General features: G+C 46.3%; 1 protein-coding gene across 1 annotated transcript in view; it reads right to left on the bottom strand.

Moving 5' to 3' along the window:
• map3k15 (mitogen-activated protein kinase kinase kinase 15) overlaps positions 1-20,305 on the bottom strand; it is a 124,228-nt gene that overhangs the window by 36,214 nt on the left and 67,709 nt on the right. Inside the window, exons 15-18 of the mRNA XM_080204027.1 lie at positions 17,014-17,141; positions 4,773-4,909; positions 3,523-3,628; positions 2,054-2,211 (exon numbers count right to left, since the gene is read on the bottom strand). Of these exons, the coding sequence (XP_080060153.1) occupies positions 2,054-2,211; positions 3,523-3,628; positions 4,773-4,909; positions 17,014-17,141 (529 nt within the window). The remainder of the gene's footprint in view (positions 1-2,053; positions 2,212-3,522; positions 3,629-4,772; positions 4,910-17,013; positions 17,142-20,305) is intronic.

Genomic DNA, 20,305 nt, shown 5'->3' with positions numbered 1-20,305 from the left:
TATCAGGAGACTTCTGCTTTTGCTGTAACGGAAGCTGAAACATCAGCCGTTCGACACTGCATCAAGATTAGGTTTGCAAGTGTTTCCGTGGAGATGGCCACCATTTCCACAAACTAAAGGTGTGTTATAAACTTTGTATAAAGCCCTGTGCCGGGTTTGTCCAAGACTCCTGCACGCTCTTTCATAATGATTGTAGAAGTTCCAGCAGATTTACCAATGCATTTCTGTGGACATAACCTTTTTCCTGCAGGCCACTGCAATGAATCTCCAGCTGAGTCCCTCTGCAGTAGAACCTGTTTTTGACCATGTTCCCCCAGAGGGTTGGTACCTGTATTACTACTCTTGCCTCATACCCTGGCTTTGGGCCACTCACGTCCTTGATTTACTATGTGCAGACCCCAACTCTATCCCTAAAACGGGCACTTTAGTTTGATCTGGTGGCTGTGTTTGTAAAATCGAGTCATGGTTGAATGGCTGGCAGTTTGTGCAAAGTGTGCAAGGGTGAGCTGGTGCTATGAATGTTGGGTGTCAGATATTCTTGGTAGAGATTGTTGGCTGGCGCGTAAAGGTGCTGAACAGAAGGCCATGCAAGACCATGCAATTCATTCATAACGCATTCACTGACCGTGGCCATCCGTTCAAGGTCATGACATTGCATCCAGGTCCTAGCATTGCCTGGCACAGCTATCTGCTCCCGTTACCGGTCTCCTGAAGGAAGAAGACTTCTTGCCTCCTGTGTATTTCCTGTAGCAAGATTCCAATTGCTGGAGAGGAAGCTACTTGGAGGACCTCTTTAGGCCTGTTTTGGCATGTCCAACCCTCTTTTGGTGCCGCACACAAGTTTGCTTCAGAAGGTTAGGGGGCATGGAGTTGGGGGTAAGGTGTTAGCGTGGATAGATGATTGGCTGTCTAATAGGAGGCAGAGAGTTGGTATCAATGGGTGCTATTTGGATTGGCGGTTGGTGACTAGTGGAGTGCCGCAGGGATCAGTGCTGGGGCCTCAGCTATTTACCATTCATATAGATGATCTGGAGGAGGGGGCTGAGTGTAGGGTAACGAAATTTGCTGATGACATGAAGATGAGTGGAAAAGCAAATTGCGCGGAGGGTGTGGAAAGTCTACAGAGGGATCTGGATAGGCTGAGCGAGTGGGCGAGGACCTGGCAGATGGAGAATGTTAGCAAGTGTGAGGTTATCCACTTTGGCAGGAATAATAGTAGGAGTGATTACTATTTAAAGGGCGAAAAGCTGCAGCATGCTACGGTGCAGAGGGACCTGGGGGTCCTTGTGCATGAGTCGCAAAAACCCAGTCTGCAGGTGCAGCAGGTGGTCAGGAAGGCGAATGGGATGCTAGCCTTCATAGCGAGGGGGATTGAATATAAAAGTAGGGAGGTCTTGCCGCAACTGTACAGGGCACTGGTGAGGCCGCAGCTGGAGTACTGTGTGCAGTTTTGGTCGCCGTACTTGCGCAAGGATATTTTGGCCTTGGAGGGAGTGCAGAGGAGGTTCACTAGGCTGATACCGGAGATGAGGGGGTTGAACTATGAAGAGAGGCTGAATAGACTGGGATTGTACTCGTTGGAATTTAGAAAGATGAGGGGGGAATCTTATAGAGACATATAAGATAATGAAGGGGATGGATAGGGTGGAGGTAGAGAGATTCTTCCCGCTCAGAAAGGACAGCAGGACTAAAGGGCACAGCCTCAAGATAAGGGGGGGTGCGGTTTAGAATGGAGCTGAGGAGGAACTTCTTCACTCAAAGGGTGGTGAATCTCTGGAATTCTCTGCCCATTGATGTGGTAGAGGCTGCCTCGCTAAATATATTTGAGACACGGGTGGATAGGTTTTTGGTAGGCAAGGGAATTAAGGGTTATGGGGAGAAAGCGGGAAAGTGGAACTGAGCCACTTCAGATCAGCCATGATCTTATTGAATGGCGGGGCTGGCTCGAGGGGCTAGATGGCCTACTCCTGCTCCTATTTCTTATGTTCTTATGTTTTTGATCATAAACTTATTCCCAGCCACTTCCAGCAAAGAGCGATTTAAGTAATCTTACCTTAAGCAAGATTGCATGGGGTTCCATCAAATCATAAAATGGTGGCTTCCCTGTTGCCATTTCAATAACAGTACAGCCCAAAGACCAAATATCTGCTGGAGCACCATAACCTCGAGGACCCTTGTCTAGAATCTCAGGAGCCATATATTGGACTGTTCCTAAAGGTGGTTTGAATTGGATAGAGAAGCTCACTGTTAAAAAAAAAGGAAACACATATACAAAGCATCCGTAAAACACAAACAAGGGTCAGAATCCTCCGGCCGTTGACACCAGTGAGATTTTCTGGTCCCGTCAGTCCCATCCCCGGCGTCCCTGCCGTAGGTTTCCCGGAGGCGTGGGGTGGCTTCGACGTGAGATCCCTTTGGCCAAAAGAGCCATCAGCAGCGGACTATACAGTGTCTTCTGCCGCCGAGGTAAATGCTGAGAGGAGGTGGAGAATCTCACCCAAAATTCTTTAGCCTCATTAAAGCCATGGGGGGATTTAACTACATTGCCATAGTATTAAGTTCTGGATTACTGGTCCAATGACTGTACCATCTCACCACTATGTCTCACAGCTCTTGGCTAACACCAGCCCCATTCGGTCAGAGAGGGGCGTATATGGAGTGACTAAAGTGTTCTGCCATACCATGTCCCAAAGATGCCAAAGAGTGGACGAATTACACGTCCAAACTTTACACAAACCAACACTGACATTACACAATTAGTAATTGAAATGAGGGTCGTGGTGGCATAGTGGTATTTTCACTGGGCTAGTAATCCAGCAGAACACTGGCACAGTGGTTAGCACTGCTGCCTCACAGACCCAGAGTCCTAGGTTTGATTCCCGGCTTGGGACACTGTCGGTGCGGGATTCTGCATATTCTCCCCGTGTCTGCATGGGTTTCCTCTGGGTGCTCTGGTTTCTTCCCATGTCTGGAAGACATGCTGCTTGGCTGCATTGGTCATGTTAAGTTTTCCCTCGGTGTATCCGATTAGGTGCCGGGATTTTCACAATATCTTCACTGTGGTATTAATTTAAGCCTACTTGAGACACGTATAAATAAACTTTAAACAGGTCAATGCTCAGGGGACCCTGGACCATGGCAGATGGTGAGGTTTGAATTCAATGGTGGGTTTGTAATTACAAATCTAATGGAATCACAGTCAATTGTTGGAAAAGTTTACTAATGTCCCCTTTAGGGAAGGAAATCTGCTGCCCTTGCCCAGTCTGGCCTACATGTGACTCCAGATCCACAGCAAAGTAGTTGACTCTTAAATGCCCTCTGAATTGGACCAGTGAAGCACTTAATCTAAGGGAAATTATGGATGGGCAATAAATGCTGGCCCAGCAGTTGCACTTGTGTCCCAAGAATGATTTTTCTTAATAATAAAGTTAACAATGTGGAAATTTGACCTGGGAGGTAATGAACCCATGTTTCTGCCCTCTCTAGCACCGGAAATTTACTCCTTTGGTTGGGTCCTCTTACCAGCAAATGATTCATTGCAAGGATTCACTCCGTTCAATCGTTTGGACGTCCCAAAGTCTGAGATCTTCACCACGCCGCTGTACGTATTTACAAGAACGTTGTCTCCCTGAAATTAAAGAGATCTTCGCAAATAAATCAATCGATAAATTTATCTTCAAAAATAAATCAGAAGAAAATAAATGGGGGGTGGGGTGGCAGATATAATAGCAAAGCTCAAAGCTGATCTTCATTTATTACAGTCCTTTTCAAAAGAAATGGTCAATGATATTTAATTCTCAAGATATTAAGGTTATATCAGCATAGGGAATAAGGAGGCTATTCAGCCTTCCGGACTGTAGCACCATTCAATGAAGAGATGATGAATCTATAGCTCAACTTTATTGGTTTGCCTTAGCTCCATATCCCAAGAAACCATTACCTCACAAAAAAATCAATTGATTTGAGTATTAAAAGTTCAATTGTCCTGAGCATCCACGGCACGTTAGGGTAGGGCGTTCCAGGATTCTACTTCAGAGATCAGCTGCCAAGCAACCATCACAAGCCAATCAAATCTACAAACCTTGCATTCAAAAATTGTATAGAAGGCAGAAATAAATTTTATTTAAATCTTTTATGGAAATTATTGAAATATGTACAAAGAAATACTTCATTCAAAATCTCCTTTCTTACTTAAATACAGTTGAATTATCCGAGACTGGTGATGTTATAAGTGCATGGGTGGCATGGTGCCATGGTAGTTAGCTCTGCTGCCTCACGGGGCTAGGGACCTGGGTTCGATTCCTGGCTTGGGTCACTGTGTGTGCGGAGTTTACACGTTCTCCCGTGTCTGCGTGTGTTTCCTGTGGGTGCTCCGGTTTACTCCCACAGTCCAAAAGACGTGCTGGTTAGGTGCACTGGCCATGGTGAATTCTCCCTCAGTGTACCCAATCAGGTGTTAGAGTGTGGTGCCTAGGGGATTTTCACAGTAACTTCACTACATTATTAATGTAAGCCTACTTATGACTAATAAATAAACTTGAAGTGCAATACGTTTTATCTGTTTATATTCTGGGGCAACCAAAATTGCTTCATTTTCACATATGCATCTCTGTAAGGAATTGTAGCATGTTAGGATGTAATATCCCTGGCATGTTAGGATGTAATATCCCTGGCATCTTTTTCCCAGCGCTTCCTATCTTTTACTTTGACATTATCTGTCAATCTGATTTGAACTCAGAGTGACGCTTCTCATGCCAATTTAAACCAGTCACCTTGATGTCCCTGTGCACAATCTGGTTGTCATGAAGAAACTGTAAGCCCTCCAGAATCTGTCTTGTGTAAAACACAATGGTAGAGACGTTATCTTTCAGTGGGCCCCACTTGGATCTGAGGAGTGCGGAAAGACTCCCTAAAAGAAAGAATAAAAATGCACATTACAAGCACAGGTTGATTTGTGTATTTCATTGCAGCTCCCGAATTGAAGTCCGTGGGTGGCAATGGTAGCACAGTGGTTAGCCATGTAGTGCCATGGACCTCCGGGTGCTCGAGTTTCCTCCCACAGTACAAAGGTATGCAGGTTAGGTGGATTGGCAATGCTAAATTGGTCTTTAGTGTCCCAAAATGTGTAAGTTTGATGAATTAGCCATGGTAACTGTGTGGGGTTAAGGGTATAGAGTGGGAGAAGAGGGCCTGGGTAAGGTATTCTTTCAAAGAGAGACTCGGTGTAGACTCAATGGGCCAATGGTCTCCTTCAGCACTGTAAAGATTCTACGATATCCAAGCTCCACAGTTTGGTTTTTCAGCCTGCAACGCAATTCTCCCAAAAAGGTTCTAAGTGTCAAATTTGTGGGAAAACTGGTCACGTCAGTTTTTTCTGCGCAACTTCACGCTCAAATCTCCCACATTCTGTGCAAATGCAAAGGTCACAACTGTGAATACAATTAAAAGCTCAGGGAGTGGGGCAAGTTCAGGTCAGAGGCTGACACTTTCGGACCTCTGCGTGTGCACAGAGGCCCCTACCTGTCATCCTCCTGATCGCTGGCTAGCCCAGGATCTTCGCAGTGCTGCCCCTTCTGACATGCTCATGGCCTGACTGAAGCTCTAATGAACATGCCCAGGCCAGCCCTGACACCCCCCTCCACATTACCCCCATCCGGGAGTGTCCCGATCTCCAGCCATCCTGCCCTCCCCCAGCAGCGATGATACCATCCCCTCCCCTCCCCTCACCACCTTCCCTGGCAGATCACCCTCAGCCTAACCCCTCTGGCACACCCCTGGGCTGCCCAACATTCCCCCCCATCCCTAGGCCTCCTCGATCATTGGCCACCCTCCAGCCCCAACCAGTCCCAATGCCTGATGGGGAGTGCCATGATGCCCCAGGACATGAGCATTTTGCCCCTTGAGCAGTGCCAAGGGGCACAGGCTGGCACTGCCCAGGTGTCCATGCCCAGAAGCACTACCCCCCTGCTGCCCCGATAGCCCCCCATCACTCCAGCAGGGTCATCCTGGTAATTCCCCGAAACTGGGCAGCTAGTCTGAACTCCGCTGGAGTGAAATGCTCCTGAAGGGGTAGGAGATGGTGGCAGGTTTGGAGAATTCAATCCCAGGCCCTCTAATCACATCAAAATAACATTAAAAACAGATGCAAAGTGCTTACCTGGTGTTCCTGCCTGTTTACAGCATAGCTCAGATGGTGCCGGATGTCTGGCACTGGGAACGCAAGCATGAATCCCGCAACGACGCACAATTTTCTGCGTGGCATTTTAGTGTAGCGGGATAGGAAAATCACCCCCAATGTGTTCAATTCTGGTTGCCACACTACCCCCCAGAAGAATGTGGAGGCTTCGGAGAGGATACAGACAAGATTTCCCAGGATGTTGCCTGGTATGGAGGGCATCAGCTATGAGGAGAGGTTGGAGAAACTTGTTCTGTTCTCACTGGAGGTTGAGGGCGACTTGATAGAAGTCTCAAAGATTATGAGGGGCATGGACAGAGTGGATAGACAGAAGCTTTTTCCAAGGGTGGAACAGTCAATTATTAGGGGGCAAGGTTTAAAGGAGATGTACAAGGCAAGTTTTTTTTTTACACAGAAGTTGGTGGTGGGTGCCTGAAATTCGCTGCTGGGTGAGGTAGTGGAAGCAGATACAATAGTGAATTTTAAGGGGCGTCTTGACAAATACATGGATACGATGGGAATAGAGTGATACGGTCCCCGGAAGGGTAGGGAGTTTTAGTTCAGCGTAGAACCATAGAAAATTACAGCTCAGAAACAGGCCTTTTGGCCCTTCTTGTCTGTGCCGAACCATTTTTTGCCTAGTCCCACTGACCCGCACTTGAACCATATCCCTCCACACCCCTCTCATCCAGGAACCCGTCCAAGTTTTTCTTAAATGTTAAAAGTGACCCCGCATTTACCACTTTATCCATCAGCTCATTCCACACTCCCACCACTCTCTGCGTGAAGAAGCCCTCCTTAATGTTCCCTTTAAACTTTTCTCCTTTCACCCTTAACCCCATGCCCTCCGGTTTTTTTTCTCCCCTAGCCTCAGTGGAAAAAGCCTGTTTGCATTCACTCTATCTATACCCATCAAAATCTTATACACCTCTATCAAATCTCCCCTCATTCTTCTATGCTCCAGGGAATAAAGTCCTAATCTATTCAATCTCTTTCTGTAACTCAGCTTCTCAAGTCCCAGCAACAACCTTGTGAACCTTCTCTGCACTCTTTCAACCTTATTTTCATCCTTCCTGTAACTAGGTGACCAAAACTGTACACAGTTCTCTAAATTCGGCCTCACCAATGCCTTACATAACCTTATCATAACACTCCAACTTTTATACTCGATACTCCGATTTATAAAGGCCAATGTACCAAAAGCACTCTTTATGATCCTATCCATCACTTTTTGGGAATTCTGTACCTGTATTCCCAGATCCCTCTGTTCAACTGCACACTTCAGAGTCCTACCATTTAGCCTGTACTTTCTACTTTGGTTTGTCCTTCCAAAGTTCAATACCTCACACTTGTCTGCATTAAATTCCATTTGCCATTTTTCAGCCCTTTTTTAGTTGGTCCAAGTCCCTCTGCAAGCTTTGAAAACCTTCCTCACTGTCCGCTACACCTCCAATCTTTGTATCATCAGCAAATTTGCTGATCCAATTTACCATATTATCATCCAGATCATTGATATAGATGACAAACAACAACGGACCCAACACCGATCCCTGCGGCACTCCACTAGTCACAGGCCTCCACTCAGAGAAGCAATCCTCCACAACCACTCTCTGGCTTCTTCCATTGAGCTAGTGTCTAATCCAATTTACAAACTCCCCAACTATACCTAGCGACCGAACCTTCCTAACTAACCTCCCATGAGGGGCCTTGTCAAAGGCCTTGCTGAAATCTAGGTAGACAACATCCACCGCCTTCCCTTCATCCGCTTTCCTGGTGACCGCCTCGAAAAACTCTAATAGATTGGTCAAACATGACCTACCACGCACAAAACCATGTTGACTTTCCCTAATAAGTCCCGGTCTATCCAAATATTTGTAGGTCCTATCCCTTATCACACCTTCCAATAACTTGCCAACCACCGACGTCAAACTTACTGGCCTGTAATTTCCCAGATTTCTTTTGGAACCTTTTTTAAGCAATGGAACAACATGAGCCACCCTCCAATCATCCAGCACCTCCCCTATGAATATTGACATTTTAAATATGTCTGCCAGGGCCATTGCAAGTTCAACACTAGCCTCCCTCAAGGTCCGTGGGAATATCTGGTCTGGCCCTGGGGATTTATCCATGTTTCAGGCATTCTATATAAAATAAAATAGTCAGTGCAGGCTTGAAAAACCTGTTCTTGCGCTGTAATTTTCTTTGTTCTTCATTTGTGGGTATGGGCATCGCTGACTGGCCAGCATTTATTGTCCAGCTCTAGTTGCTTGAGGGCAGTTGAGAGTCAGCCACATTGCTGTGGATATGGACTCACACGTAAGCCATACCAGACATGGCCAGCAGATTTTTTTCTTCCCTGAAGGACATTAGTGAACCAGATGGGTTTTCCGACAATTGACAATGGTTTCGTGGTCACCAGTAGATTGTTAATTCCAGATTTCTTCTAATTGAATTCAAATTCCACCATCTGCCGTGGCAGAATTCGAACTCGGGTCCCCAGTGTATCGAGTTTCTGGATTAATAGTCCAGTAAGAAAACCACGAGCCCATCACCTCCCTCGTAATCATTCCTTTCGGTGGCAGTGCATTCATTTGCCTAGGTGCTAAATCCTGGAATGTTTTTCTCCATCATCATTTCCATTTCCTCTAAATTGGTGGGGGGGGGAGGTGTGACTGGTGAATGAAGGCAGAGTGGTATTGTCATTGGAGTAGTGATCCAGAGGCCCAAGCTGATGCTCAGGTGACATGGGTTCAAACCCCACCATGGCAGCCAGCTGGAATTTAAATTTAACTATTAAATCTGAACTATAAAAAAAAGGCTGGTCTCAGTAATAGTGAAGTAGGCTGGGATTCTCCGACTTGACCCACAAGGTGCGATTTCCGCTTCTGTAAATGGAGATGCGGCTGCGGGTCAATTGCAGGTTGTTATGGAAAAGGAAAAAGATGACTTGCAAAAGAAAAAACGGTTTTGGATTGGGGGAAGGCAGATTTTCTTAAAATAAGGCAGGATGAGATCAAAGCACACTGGGAACCACTTCTTGTGAGAAAACCTACAGCAGAGGTGGGGGGGAAAGAGAGGTGGGAGCGTTCAAAAACAAAACGGGAGAGTGCAGGCACAACATGGGGTGGCACAGGGCACGGTGGTTTGCACTGCTACCTCACAGTGCCAGGGGCCCTGGTTTAATTCCAATTTTTTAGATCCAATTTGCTAACTTACTCTGGATCGAATGTGCTTTTACTTTCTTTATCAGTCTCCCAGGTGGGACCTTGTCAAAGGTTTTGCTGAAATCCATATAAACTTCAAAAACTGCACCGCTCTCATCCACCTGACCACCTCCTCAAAAAATTAAATCAAATTTGTTAGGCATGACCTCCCTCTGACAAAGCCATGTTGACTATCCCTGATCGAATCTTGCCTCTCCGAATTTTCCCCAGTAGTCTCACTGGACTGTAATTCTCTGCTTTATTTCTACCACCCTTTTTGAAAAGTGGAACCACGTTAGCTGTCCTCCAATTGTCTGGCCAACTAGAGGGGATAGGTTTAAGGTGAGAGGGAATGAGTTAAAAGGGACCTGAGGGACAATTTTTTTCACACAGAGGGTGTGTATATGAAATGAGCTGCCAGAAGAGGTGATAGAGAGGGGTACAATTACAACATTTAAAAGACATTCGGACAGGTACATGGATGGGTAGAGGGATATGGACCAAACTCAGGCAAATGGGACTAGTTCAGTTTAGGAAACCTGGTCGACAGGGACAAGTTGGCCTGAGGGGCCTGCTTCCACGCTGTATATCTCTATAACTCTGAGTGTTGGGCCCTGATTGAAAACTGGCATGAAACTGAGTTCTCCTCAGGCAATGACCACTTCCTTCTTTACAGGCATCAGTGCTTCCATTGCTCATCTTCCCTTACCCTCACACATAAGGGGAAACCACCCCCCACCACCACCTCTCCCCATTGGGCTCCCCAGAGAGGACCAGACCCGGTCCCTGGCACGGGTTGGCACTACCAATTTGTGCCATGGGGCAATGCCAACCTGTGCCAAGAGGCAGTGCCTAGGCATGCGCCCTTCCCCTAGGGGCTTATACTTATCTTGGTGTCCCCAGCGGGATCCCCTTGACCGAAACCTGTTCCTATAAAGCTGTTGTAAAACTTGTCAATGTGACATCGTATCAGTGAATACTCAATGACAGGGGATCACGTGGTGGGGAAGCCTATTAATATTTAAATCTAATAAAATGTATCAAAATGAGGTTCCTGCCCTTTCTTGGTTGGAACTTTGTTATGTTCCTGCGAGGGGTGGGGAAATTCAGGAAAAGAGATCTCGCCAGTGGGAATTGAGTGTAAGGAATGTTGTCATTTATTGGTAAAGAAATGGACGATAAAACTATGGATGTTTTGCTACAGTTGTACAAGCTATTAGTGAAACTGCATTTCTGGTCTCCTTATTTAAGGATGGATGTAATTACATTAGAAGCAATTCAGAGAAGGTTCACTTGATACTTCCTAGGATAAGGAAATTATTTTCTCAGGAATGGTGGACATTTAACTGCTGGAGTTTAGAAGAACGAAAAGTTGATGTTGTTAAAACATACAAGACCTTGAGAAAGCTTGACTGAGCAGATGCTGAAAGGATGTTTTCCCTTGTGTGAGAAACTAGGGGACATTTTAAAAATAAGGTGCTCACATCTGAGGCGAGGGTTGGATTTACCAGCCCCGCTCATTGTGGGTTCAAATCCAAGTTTAGCTGGAAACTCTCACAAGAGGGAAAAAAATGGGATTTGTGTCCAGGAAATCACAATGAGATTTTCCCCACCAACCGGCGGTGTAATTAGATTCATGCCCACCAAGGGCGTGGATTTGATTACTATCAATTTAAAGAGATGTAAATCTGCCTAAAAGGCATAACACTGCTAGGTTCACCATACATTTCCACCCACCCCCCACCCCTCCCCATTCCTCCCCCCCCAACACCACCCAACAGCACCCCCACCCACCTAACAGCCCCCTGCTCCACCACTGGTGTGAATCACTACTGCTCTCCAACGGTTGAGGTGGCTACACTGGGGGTGCAGAGGACAGTGCAGTCCCTGAGTGGGGGGACATGGCAGGCCAGTGCTAGATTGGCACTGCCAAGGAACTGAGGAAGTTTGCAGGTGACTATAGATGGAACAGGTCCTGATGTTTGTTGGAAGGAGGGGGCCTATCTCATAACGTTGAGATCTGGTCACCCTGTAAAACAGGGCATCCTGATCTCTGTGGAGCACGTCTTGTTGGCCTGTTTAGACCCCACCGCTCAAAATGCATGGTGCAAAACATGCCCCCCAGGTGTTTTTTTTCAGCCAGAGTGTCAGAAGATCTGGAGAGTAAAACCGCCTGCGTCTCTGGGGAGAAATGTGCTGACACTTTGCCATTTCTTTTGGAGACTTCCTTTTTCTCTGAGAGGGTCATGAGTCTGTAATTCTCTTCCACAGAGACAGGGTCATGTAATATTTGTAAGGCACAGATAGATAGATACTTGACTAACAAGGGAATTGAGTATTGGGGATAGGCAGGATATTATTGAGGCCACAATCATGAGCCTATTGATGGACAGATTAAGCTCAAGGGCTCATATGTATACCTGGGCCAGTGCTGATATTGTGCCCTTTGCTCCCAAATGATAATCCAAGGATACTCTTCCAAGGAATTGACATAGAATTACACACATCGAGATATGCAACTCTAAGCTTACTGTTTGGGGAAGCTGCCTCTTGCTGTTGGCATCCCTCCATCAAATTCTTCACTGCAGTAGTCATGGAACCCGATTCATGAGGCAGTGATGTAATCGAGGCACATGGTTTCGGTTATCAACACCCAGATGACATGCACTCTGCCCTGAATGTTTACAACAACTCCTGTTTCCTAATCAAAAGCGCTGCCCTGTGTGTTCAGCAACCTGTCATTAGTAGTGGAAGTTGCGCGCTGATTGTTATGTTCAGGGTAGCAGCTCAGTGTCGTGTTTGTTGCTCCTCAAGTGTAGGTACCAATCAAGTTGCGACTGATTCAGTATGAAAATCACAATAAAAGCCAAGACATGGTACTGCTTATACTTCCAGAAGCACAGTGGTTAGCACTAGTACCTCACAGCGCCAGGGACCTGGGTTTGATTCCTGGCTTGGGTCGTTCTGTCTGTGTGGAGTTTGCACATTCTCCCCGCGTTGGCATGAGTTTCCTCCAGGGGCTCCAGTTTCCTCCCACAGTGCAAAGATGTGCAGGTTATGTGGACTGGCCATGATAAATTGCCCCTGAGTGTTCCAAGATGTGTAGGTTAGGGGGATTAGCGGGATAAATAGGTGGGGTTACAGGGATAGGGTAGGGGGGAATGGCCTGGTAAGATGCTCTGTCAGACAGTCAATGTCGATTTGCTGGATTGAATGGCCTCTTTTTGCACTGTAGGGATTCTATAAGATTCTATGATTTCCGGCATTACAACAGGGACTACACTTCAAAATAATTAATTGACTGTAAAACACGATGTGATGTTCTGAAGTTTGTTTTTTCTCTTTCAAGAGTGAGGATTCAAGATAACATTTTCCCAGCCTCCGTTTAAAGACGTCCCATTGCCTTTATCTGAATCAACTTTGGATTTCTCTTCCGGTCGATTTGTTTTGTACGAGTATTTCAAATTAGTCATGGATATAGGACCTGAACTAATGCTTCACTTTAAAATAGAATAAGACCAAGGGGATTGATATGAGGATTGTATACAACTGGCACAATATAGATCACTGCTTCAGCTTGCTTCTGAGGAACTGTCTAAAGCTAATGGTGTAGATGTTTATTAAAACCTTCTTAGACACTCTACCAGAATTAGCACATTGCAAACTGTGAGGGCATCAAAGACACTAAAGATAACAACTGCAATTGTCAATAGCATGAAAATTCTTCCAACATCACTATGTCTAAAAAGCTATTTCCTCAATAATGTTTTTTTGTCAGAATAAATACCAATGTTAACACTTAACTAAATTCACTTTCACAATTTGAAAGTGGTTGGGAGTTAACGATCCTTTTCCCCTTATTTTCAAGCAGCACACATGTGACAGATGTTGACAGAAGGAGGGGAAGAGAATGGATGAGAAAGGGCAGGTGGGAGCTATATCGGGCAGGGTAATGGAAAGTAACATAGCCGGATGACAACTAACATTCACCCAAATAGTCCCTTCAGGAACTGTATCCCAACATAACAAGCTAATTCTGTGTGCAGCAAAGCAACGACGGCACTTAGAACTTGGGATGAATGCAATCAAAGGACTATTAATTTTTGTGAGTATGAGATTAAATAAACTCCCACTCTTAAAGTTGATGATTGTTTAGGGGCAGCACAATGGCACGGTGTCCAGCGCTGTTGCCTCTCGGCGCCAGGGACCCAGGTTCGATTCCAGCCTCGGGTGACTGTGTATGTGTAGGTTCCCCCTGTGTCTGAGTGGGTTTCCTCCAGTTTCCTCCCACGTTCCAAAGAAGTGTGGGTTAGGTTGACTGACTGTGATAAATTTTCCCATAGCGTCAGGAGCATTAGCAACATAAATCCGGGAGATTGTGGGGATAGGGTCGTAGGTGGAATTGTTACCGGTGCAGGCTCAATGCTCCGAATGGCCTTCTTCTGCACTGTCAGGATTCTACGAACATGATTTACATTGTAGCGTATTGCAATACGATAGATTACACCAGTCAAATTCTCTAGCATATTCTCTCTCTGTTGATATGGTCTGCTAAACCTGAACTGATGGGAAGGGAGTGCTGGTAATGTGAAACCAACTGCTCCATAAACCTACACTATATGATTCACCAGCAGGTCTGTAAGAATGAATGCAGCTGGCCCACAAGAGGGGTGGTTGCAAAGACAACTTAGAATTGGGAACTCCACTTAGTATATTCCTCCTTCAATCCTCACTGCTGTGTAAGGTTGTGCAGAATGCACCGCACCTACCCAATAATGTGGAAAATATGTCCCGTCTACAAAATCAAGGTCAAATCCAAATTAGCCAATTACCAAAGTAAGGGAAGACATCATCGTTAATGCCATCAAGCAGTAACTCAGCAATAACTCTTCGCTGATGCTCAGTTTGGGTTCCTTCGGGGTCAGTTGGCTCCGGACCTTATTATAGCCTTGGCCCAAACATGGACAGAGAGTTGAATTCAAGAGATAAAGTGGGAGTGACTGAGACAACATTGAAGTCAATGTGAAGCCTGGAGAAAACTCTCCACTGGTTGCATTCATACCCAGTACAAAGGAAGATGGTCGTGGTTATTTGAGGCCAATCATCTTAGGTCCATTTTTGCTGCTGATGGTTATTTTGCACCATGTCACAAGCCTACTTTAAGCCTGGCTCCACTCATCCTGATGTTCTAAGTGTCAGTCAATAACTCGAAAATCCACATTCAAACTTTGACGACAAGGAGTCTTGCCAAACCGTTTTCCTAATGGGAGAGGAGTGAGAAAGCAGCTGTGAGCACAGAGCCTTTAATGGTCTCTCTGTGTGTCTTTTAGTTCGGCCCATGAATTGTCAAGCCTCCTTTCCAGTGACAACTGTCAGGAAGTCATAGAATCCCTACCGTGTAGAAGGAGGCCATTCAACCCATCAAGTCTGCACTGACCACAATCCCACCCAAGCCCTCTTCCCATAACCCCATGCATTTACCCTTAGCTTGTCCCCCTGACACTAAGGGGCAATTTAGCATGGCCGATCCACCTAACCCGCACATCTTTGGACTGTGGGAGGAAATAGGAGCACCCGGAAGAAACCCACGCAGACACGGGGAGAATGTGTAAACCTCACAGAGAAGTGACTGAAGCTGGAAATCAAACCTGGGTCCCTGGTGCTGTGAGGCAGCAGTGCTAACCACTGCGCAGGAAACTGTGCATTTTTCTTCAAATTAAACACTAGTGCAAACGTCGTTAAAATTGACTCATTCAAATATTAGGAAGAATAATCTGGGCCAGGATTCTCCCAGCCAGCAGCGCACCGGAAGACATCAGCAAGGGACTGGTATCTGGCTGATTGTGTCTCCCAGGACCGTTTTTTTACTCATGTAATCTCTCCCCCCACCCCGCCCTGCCAGGAGAAGTCCCCACAAGCAGGGTTACAACTCCTTCTCACCAACAGGAGCAGGCATGGTGGGGAGAGAGGTCATTGAGGCACCCCCCCCCCCAGGAAGGTCAGGGCAAAGGGGATGCACTGCCAAGAGAGGACACCATGCAGTGCCAAGGGGGCAGGGCCAGAGGGGAGACGGAGCCTACTGGCAGGGGGTGACCTGCTGTGACTCTGCTGTGGGATTGGTGGGCGTGGAAGTGAGGGGGTAATTGGGGCTTGCCACGAGGAGGGTGGGGGAGGGTGCAGAAGTTTTGGGGCTCGCTGTAGGGAGCACAGGGGGTGGGGGGGATTGTCAGAAGGCCAGTGATTGAGGAGAAGGTGACCTGGGAAGATATCAGATGGCTAGCGATGTGGGGGCGGGGGGCAGTGCATCTGTGCCAACCTCCACACTGACAGGTCGGTGCACATGCAGTGGCCAATCAATACTACCCTGCTGGCCTCTCGGGCAGGATGAAGCCCCCCCCCAGCCCCGCCTCTTCCCAGTGTGAATCTTTCCGAGGCATGTTGTGGTGCAATAACCTGTTGGAGATTCGTTTAGGTAATTATGTCCAAAAAATTGGTGGGTAATACTCCCGTTTTCCTGCCCTTTGGGCACTTAGTTTTTGTTTAGGAAAATCCTGGCCCCGGTTTCTGGAGGGCTTAATGCACACACGTTCAAAGCCCACCGACACCTCCATTTTCTCAGAAATTTGGCATGTCAGTTACAACTCTCGCCAACTGTTACAGATGCACCATAGAAAGCGTTCTTTCCGGTTGTAATACAGCTTGATATGGCTCCTGCTCTGCCCAAGGCTGCAAGGAACTACAAATGGTTGTGAATGTAGCCCAGTCCATCACACAAACAAGCCTCCCATCCACTGAGTCTGCCCACACTTCTGACTGCCTTGGAAAAGCAGCAGGTATGACTAAGGACACCACGCACCCTGGACATTCTCTCTTCCACCTTCTTCCTTCAGGTAAAAGATACAAAATTCTCAGGTCATGTACCAACTGACTCAACAACAGCTTCTCCTTTGCTGCTGTCAGACTTTTGAATGGACCTACCTCACATTAAGTTGATCTTCCTCTATACCCTAGCTGTGACTGTAACACTACATTCTGCACTCTCTCATTTCCATCTCTATGAATGGTTTGTTTTGTCTGCATAGTGCGCAAGAAACAATACTTTTCACTGTATGCTAATACATGTGACAATAATAAATCAAATCAAACTTTCAAACGTGTGTGAATTCAACACACAGAAGTCTGCACATTGGAGCCACATTCAGGTTGCATTTATATTTTCGACAAATGCAATCCACCCTCCCAAATCCCGACATCGGTGCCCGTGACTGTTAAAATTGCCCCCTAACTGAATGGAGGATTTAAGATTCGATGTGACCAAGGTTTTTTCAACCGAGGCGTCATTTCTTCACTTTCACGTTGTAGCCACCTTGAGATGAAAAGACAAACCATTTTTGTTACCTGTCTCCTAACTTTTAACAAGTGTTCATCAACATCCACACCTCACTGCTCCTCCACAACTCAGGAGTCGTGCACTATTAATAGTTTTGGATCTGATCTCTATCTCAGTGAATGCGCCAGGCTTAACTGAGTGTTGCCTCTGGTGGTAAGAGCCCTGTGAGCTGGTAATTCCAACAAAACCCAATCCAACGTCAACTTAAAATTGCTAGTGTACAAGCAGGGGTTTGATATACCTACCACCAGGCACTTGCTCCATAAAGATCTTGATGTAGCCACCTTCAGAAACTGAGCCAAGGTACTGGACAATATTCCTGTGCTTAAGGTACTTGTATACAGCAATCTCTTCGTGAAGGGGTTGGGAGTACCTGGGAGTTAAACACAATTACTTGCTGAAGATTAAGTGGTCAGTTTTTATTCAATCATTAATGTGCACTACGAGCATTAATGTGCAATATTTACAGGGAACTTTATGATTAATACTTTTGAGTTTTTGCACCAAGTATCAGCATCAAACACTTGCAATCAAGTTGAGCAAAAGTTCAGCACAGAATTAAATTATTTCCTTCAGAATGTATCTTTTAAAACACTGCATCCTCCCCCCCGCCCCATCTGGTGACCACTGATTCCACGGGAATTCTATGGGTCAAGGCTATTTACTTGCTGTTGGCGGACTCCTCCACTTTTAGGGCAGATCTTTTCATATTTTGCACAAAAGTGTGATGGCGGGTGGGTTCCATGGCACGTTTCCTGCTGGTCGGAGTAGCGGGCATTCACGGGTTGGCAACTCAGTAAATATCCGAAGGCAATCGTCTGGTGGGCCATCAGCTAATTCACCCAGCCCACTATGGCCTGACAGTGTCAAAGGTCTAGGCAGCCATATTTGAACACCACCCATGCAAACACGTCTCACTCTTTTCAGCCCCCAGTTTCCAGAACACCTTCAGAGATTGCTGCAAACTAGGAGAAGAAATCTGGGAGCCAATAGAAGATTGCGCCTCATTCCTGCCCTGGCATCCTTAAGGCCTTAATCCAAGAAGTATGGCGCCTGAGGGATGTGCTTTATCGGAGGTGTGGCTCCAGAAATTGTGAGACCATTGCAAAGCAGTGGCCATTGCAACTGGCCACTGCACCCATGACCGCCATAGAGTGCAAAAAGAGGATGACTGATCTCACCTGCGCCAACATCCTGCAACTCCCTCCACTATTGAACCCTCAGCGTGGCATCATGTACTCAGAGGGCTACAATCTTCAGGGATTTCACATAACCACTAACGGGGTAAAACACATCACCATATTGTGTTATGGAAACTTTCAGATCAAGACCGGCTCATCGATCATATTAATCACACTCCATCCTCAGGCCATTCAGGTCAGGGCCCATGACACAAAGGAGGCCTACTTTCCAACTACATCTACATCCCTTCTCATCACATTCCTTCATTTTGTCTTCACTCAGGACAAGCTGGCCATAACAGAAGGAATGATCCCAGACTTGGAGGTGGGGAGGGGGGGTGGTATTGTTCCCCTCATCCAGATTGAGGGGAATGTTGTTGAGTTGGCTGGTGAGGACAGGGATTACGAAGGTGGTGGTCAGCTTGACCCAGCAATCTAATAAAGATCACACCTCCTTGAGTTCATCACAATCTGATGCTCAGTGAGTGACACGCAATCTTCTATTCTGCCTGCTCATGAATTCACTTTTCTCCCATAAAGGCATCAGCAGATCTGAGAAGACAAGGAGGGCCAACAACAGGTCCTGGACCATTATGGATTAAGGAGTTGAGGAAGGCACTGAGGAAAAACCATCACTGCCCTCACCTGTACCCTCCTCTAGTGCAGAGACATGCATCTTATAGCGCCGAGTTCTAAATTAGGCTGGGGTGCCCCTACTGAACTGGCACATTCCCACAGCAGTCAGAGGTGGGGACAGCTCAGGTCTCCAGCACACGGTGATGCTGGGGACCAACCCAGCCACTCAGTCCAGTCAGGTGATCAGCCTCTGTAAATGGCCACCAACACAATGCGAGAGATGCAGCAGAAGAACATCAGGCAGAGAGAGACACGGCAATCACCTAGCAGACTGGAGTGAAAGATGGAGAAACCTGTTTATATTCTGTCTGATGTTGGAGCTCCAACATGAAAGCGCCTTGACGTCACATTGACCAAGTTGGCAACTACCTTGGAGACCCTGGTCCGGCAACAATTGCTGGAATCGCACTCGGTCCTGCTCTCCGTGGTCGCAGACACTGGATGGACATTAACCGGCCACCCAGTGTGACATTGCATTAACAATGTGATCTTGGGCAGGAACTGGTTCCACTTCCATTTTTGACCATGTCAACTTCGGGGACACCCTAAACATAAAATTCAGGACCGTTACTTGTGGCAAATCAAAATTTCCTGGGCTTCTCTGCGCTGGCCCACGGTGAAGCTTGCCAAAAACACAAAAGGGGTATGAGATGTCAGTAGTCATTCAGTGATTGCAATCCTGTCTCTGACTCACAGGTTTAAGTTGCATTGTGGAAACCTAGGCATAAAATCTCAGTTGAGACTCCAGTGCACTTTGAGGGAGTGCTGCACTCGCAGAGATGTAAAACCTCAGTCCCAATGACCTTTCAGGAGCATGAAACAAAATTCCCATGCTCCTGTTTGTAGGAAGGAGACCTGTCCCTGATGTCTTGGTCAATATTCTCATTCAAGCAACACCTAAAAACAGGTCAAGGACCCTGTTGTTTCTGGGGTCTTCCAAAAGTACTTAGTGCACACTACTGCCTCACAGTGCCAGGGACCTGGGTTCGATTCCCTGCTTGGGTGACTGTGCAGAGTTTGCACATTCTCCCTGTGTTTGGGTGGGTTTCCTCCAGGTGCTCTGGTTTCCTCCCACAGTCCCAAAGACATGCTGGTTCGGTGCACTGGCCATGCTAAATTCCCCCTCAGTGTGCCCAAATAGGCACCGGAGTGTGGCGACTAGGGGATTTTCACAGTAACTTTATTGCAGTTTTAATATAAGCCTATTTGTGACACTAAACTTAAGTATTTTGGGATGTCATGAAAAACATGATACAACACAAATCTTTCCTTTTTTTTAAACAGCTTTCTTAACTCACTTTCCCTTCTATAAAAATCAATAGCAATGTCCAATTAGCCTGATTAACTCCACTTTGATCGCTGTTGATTTGTAGATTGAAGCAGAATGATACTGGGTGACCTGGCAGCAATATGATTTATTCCTCCAAGAGACTGATTTCCCATTAGCATTCAGCCTTTTACTGAACTTTGGAGATTTATTCAGCTAATGAATAAACAATTGACTTTCAGATGTACTAGCTGGCTGGAAGATTTCCTGCTAAACGGAGTCACATTTTTGATAGCGAATTTAGTGTTTGTACTGATTTACTAATCTCTGGCTCTTTGGGAGTGTTACTTTCTGCTCGCAATGCTGGGTATTGATCCACATAAGCATTTCATTTCGTATTTCGGTGAAAAAATCCATTCAGTACGTCCCATTCCACATTAATTCGGTGTTTCA

Source organism: Carcharhinus amblyrhynchos, chromosome 15, assembly GCF_965287045.1.
Source record: "Carcharhinus amblyrhynchos chromosome 15, sCarAmb.v2.hapA, whole genome shotgun sequence".
In the NCBI taxonomy this organism is placed as follows: domain Eukaryota; kingdom Metazoa; phylum Chordata; class Chondrichthyes; order Carcharhiniformes; family Carcharhinidae; genus Carcharhinus; species Carcharhinus amblyrhynchos.
The sequence above is the reverse complement of the archived record's forward strand: the minus strand, read 5'-3'. Positions and strand labels throughout refer to the sequence as shown.